Source organism: Austrofundulus limnaeus, unplaced genomic scaffold, assembly GCF_001266775.1.
Source record: "Austrofundulus limnaeus strain Quisiro unplaced genomic scaffold, Austrofundulus_limnaeus-1.0 Scaffold63, whole genome shotgun sequence".
In the NCBI taxonomy this organism is placed as follows: Eukaryota; Metazoa; Chordata; class Actinopteri; order Cyprinodontiformes; family Rivulidae; genus Austrofundulus; species Austrofundulus limnaeus.
In genome coordinates, this window is record NW_013952465.1 from 750810 (window position 1) to 755410 (window position 4601).

At 44.0% G+C, this 4601-nt stretch overlaps 1 protein-coding gene across 2 annotated transcripts in view; it reads left to right on the forward strand.

The window, feature by feature from the left end:
• Window positions 1–446: 446 nt before the first annotated feature.
• The window catches only part of evlb (Enah/Vasp-like b), a 41096-nt gene continuing 36941 nt past the window's right edge, over window positions 447–4601 (forward strand). Inside the window, exon 1 of one of the 2 annotated variants that reach the window (XM_014009906.1) lies at window positions 447–1146. In XM_014009906.1, coding sequence (XP_013865360.1) covers window positions 1052–1146 — 95 coding nt within the window. In that variant the 5' untranslated portion in view covers window positions 447–1051. The remainder of the gene's footprint in view (window positions 1147–4601) is intronic. The other variant, XM_014009905.1, reaches the window with a different exon arrangement.

Sequence of the window (4601 nt, forward strand, 5' to 3'; positions counted from 1 at the left end):
GTGTGTGTGTGTGTGTGTGTGTGTGTGTGTGTGTGTGTGTGTGTGTGTGTGTGTGTGTGTGTGTGTGTGTGCATTCCCAGCTCCACCCCAGCCTGGCATGCCACGTCAAATCATACGCGAGGAAAAGACTGGGGCCATCAGATGAATTAAAATCTGTTGCTCGCCTCTGTTCCGTCTCCGGCTTACGCATCTCTCCGCCTCGGCCAATCAGGCTGCCCGGAGAGGGGAACTGTGGGTAACATCAGGAGGAGGAGGAGGAGGAGGAAGGGCGGCAGCCTCCGGAGCTGGCAGCCCATCTCCCTTGTCACAGCTGGGAGGGGGGAGTGGAAAGGAGGGGAGGGAGGGAGAGAAAGGGAGGAGGTAATCCAATGAGACACAGAAGGGGAGAGGCAGTAAAGCCAACGCCTCACAGCATCGTCTCCTCTCTACCCCCCCCCCCCTCCGCCGCTTCACTCCACCCTCCTCTTTCTTCTGTCTCAGAAGCGTAAAACAACCAAAGGACTCATTTCCTCTTTCAGTCCTCTGGATGTGAGGTGTCCCATCATATTTGAAGCAGTTCTTTAGATTTTTTTTCTCATCACCTATTTGCTTAAAATCGCTCCTCTGCCAGCTGAAGGATGAGTTGGTGACTGAAATCCAGGATTCTTTGATTTATTTATTTTTYCCACCCTCCTGATTCTTTGGGATGCAGCATCTTTTGCCGGAGTCATCTTTGTTCTYCTGCAGCTGAGTGTACAGTAGCTGCTGTAGTGGGGAAATAGGTTAGTGTGCCTGTTTGGCGTCAGACAGCAGAGGTGACTGCGTGTTGGCGGCACAGAGGACATGAAGAGGAAGGGGATGTCTTCTCCACGGTAGCGTCCTCCAGTCCTGCAGCCGTCTGTGCAGAATGTTTCCGCCCTGCTCCAGCCTTTAGCGGGAGTGTCAGCGGCTAATTTCAGGACAAAGAGAGAAAAAAGGTTGCCAGAGGACAAATACTCTACCTCTTGAATTTTTATTTTTATTTTTAGCTCCAGAACAGGGCTGACCTGTGCGCCTGCTCCGTGCACGCACCATGGACATCAACCTCCAGTCGCATCGATTCTACTTCCCTCAGATCTACTGTGCTGAGCCGGGGGTGCAGCCACAGCTTGCAGAGTTCAAAGTCAGGTAAGGCTTTCAGGGAAATCCATCAGTGAATGGGAATCTGTCGTTTATTAGTGACTGAATCGGATGAAATTGGGTTACAGTCTCATGATTGTATTTCCCAGCGGCGTCCCCCAGCTGCAGCATAAAAGGCAATTCACTGATGCTGTGAGCCGCTTGTTGCCCTTGCAGGGGGATGGGGCTGGATGCTAATGGGTTAGCTAGCTGTGCAGAAAAGTGTCAGGCTCCTGGGAGAACCAGGGGGCCTATTGATGGCCAAAGAAAGAGGCTTGCCAAGTTTGGACAGAGAGGGCTGATAGTGCCTCACTTGTTATATTTCAGAAATCTGTAGCCCTCTTATTGGACGCCTGGCCTGCACGGCTCTTTTGTTCTCTGTGCTTGCACTTTTTCATTCCCCTTTTTGTCACCGTTTCTCTCCAATCAGGGCTGGAAGTGGTCAGGGCGGCTCGCTGCGTCCGCCGCCAAACGTGCCGTCGCGCTTTGCGAAGACGCACGCTCGGACRTGCAACAGCTTCCCCGTTCCTTTGTCTCGTCGAGGTGCAAACTGTGCTGCACGGAGCTGTCCGTCTCAGAACTCAGACGTGTTTGACAGCCCCGAAAACAAGAAGAAACCCGTTCGAGGAGATGGGTTTCCACAACGCTCGACATTTGTCCTTGCACCATCGCCGTTCGTCCGGTCAACGGCGTTGGCAGCTCGAGAAGTCCTGGTAATCCCACGCGCGATACATTAGACGATTTCCCCTCTAACACCTCTGATTAGTGCAGCTTTAAGCGACTCAGCCGGAGTTTTGCCACACTAAGCAGCTTTTAGGTTGGCCAGGCTGCCAGGCTGGTGGAGCAGCTATTTCAGGTTACAGATGTGTCACTGTCACGGCCTGGCAGTACGTCTTGATGGCGCTGCGGGAGTCTGAGRTTGTTGGATGGAACCAGCAGGAGGAAGAAAGGCGCCTGTGTGCTGTTTCGTTTAGTCGAGTCCGGATAAAAAGAAACGGAGAGGATGACATCACTCTCCTGTCATCTTTTATAGACCTGACGACATTTCATCACTTGAGACTGTATTGAACGCTGAAATAATTTGTGTTTGAACATGACTAGTCTTACATCATTTTCCGCAGGAAGCTTTTCTCTGTTTGCCTCTGTGAAGATTAAAACGTGTTTATTTTTTTTCCACAAAACTAATTCAAGCAATCATCTTTCGCAAATCCGATTTTATGCAATTGATACTAATGCAAAGCAGAGAATTTAGAAAACATGTAAACACTGGATACAGATATCGGCCAAGTTACTTTTACTGCATTTATAATCATCACCAGCTTTTTGTTTAACAGAATGATTGAACTTGGAGGGTTTGTAAAAAAGGAGATGGATGGTGTTATACAGCAGCATCGTTATGGTTCATATATATATACTTATATTTTTTTACAAGTTTACACGATTTTCTTTTATTGTATGAACAGCTCCAGACAAACAGCTTTATGAACATCAGTATATTAGCTAAGAAAATACATTTTTCTCCATTGTCAGTGTCTGTAGCAGCATATTTACTTACTAGACATGGGTTTTTACGATGTAAAAACAAGTGTGCATTGCCAYGTAGCATGTCATTGCAGCATGGCTTTGCCTGCAGCATTGGACTTGCAGAATGAACTTTGACCAAATTCAAATGTGTTTTCTATACCAGCTTGTGCCTGTCACGTCAGCAGGTGTTTGTAATTAAGGTAATTGTGTGACAATATGAAGTTTGAAGAGACTTTTTCTTAAAGTTGCATTAGCCAGGTTTTAAACCCTGATCTCCCACATGAAAGTCCATGACATAGACCATTAGACCAATACAGTTGTGGCAGAAGGTGGTGGCAGGGGTTGGTTTGTATGTGTGCAGAAAGAGGCCACATTGCCAATACAATTATTGACATTAAACTGCATAATATTACAATAATAGAGCAGTATTAAGACAATATTATAGTAAAACATCAAAATACAATCATATTAATATTGTAATCACTGAAATACTGATTTTAAATATTATGAAACTATGGTGCAGTACCATATTGTGTAGATGCAGCAGGGGGCAGTATTGRACCAATACAAGGCTCCATTGACTGTCATTATTTTTTTATTAATTAAACATTAACATTTCAAAAACTGTAAGTTTTACAGGCACCAAAAGGCATAGCCATCATTTGGCACAGGGGCTTTACAGAAATAAATTACAATGGCAGCTCTAGGAMAAAGTATGCAGGAGGAGAAGCATGCAAAGTTGAGATGACTTGGATGAGAAACAAATCACAATAGTGTGCATTGCCAATGCACAATATAAAGAGAATATACAATCAGAACTGCAGGCTGTGTTGCACCTCAGGGTTTGATTTGCAGCATTAAGTGCACTGATTGCAGTTTTCTGGCTGATCACCGATCTTTTAAAAAGTCTTACCTGCTGATTCCGATTTTGTCCGATACCAAGGTTTTTTTTAAATAACTGCCACTGTCAGGTGTTATAAGGTCACAATACACCTTCAATGTTCCAATATTATTTTATTGAAAAACACTGAAACTTGAAACAAAATAAACTTGTTTTAACTGAATATTAGGTAGTGCTCACAGCAAAAGGGCACAGTGGCTGATTTTCAGACCTTTGAGGTTGATGAGATGGGTGGATAAGATCGGCTTCTCCGATCTCCCAAAATTAAGAAATCAGGACCGATTGATTGACCTGTCGATTTATCTCTGCGCCCCTCATATTCAGGCTTAACTATTGCTGACTGGATCATTGAAAGTCTACATTCCTAACCTCACCTATGGTCACGAACTCTGGGTAGTGACTGAACAACAAGCCTGCTGTGTTTCTGTAAACAGAATGTGCTGTTACAGCCTGATGAGCAGCACCTGGAAATTACAATTCATGTGTGCATTGCGGATTTTTATCCCCCCGTTACTGCAAATAGAAGCAGGAGCTGATAAATACCTGTTAGTTATTTTGCAGGATTAATGACTGACATTTTATAACTGCACTCAAAAACTCCCATTAGCACAAGTRTTAGTGGGGTTTTTGAGTGTAGAAATGGAGTTTTTGTTGCTAGTTTTACGAAATAATTTTACACGCTTGATGGTACTTTTCTACTTTCTTTGACAAATTTAAGGACAGAAATCATTGTTAAAGATCTTAATGATGAGGCAAATTATTTTTGACCTCTTCTTTATTGAAACTAGTAAATATTTAGTGGTTTAAACATACAGTTAAGAGAATATAAGAGTGAATAAGCTGATAATCTGACAAACCCAGAGGGGGCCAAAAAAGCAAAGTTCATGGTTGGCTTCCTCCTTTTTTAAAGCAATTTTGAAATAGTGTTGGCACAAAAAAGTGCTTATTTTCATCATAGTCATCTTTCACACAAGGTTAAAGGCGCAGTGTGTAGGATTTGTTGTTTTCAGCGACATCTAGTGGTTGAGTGGTTGAATCA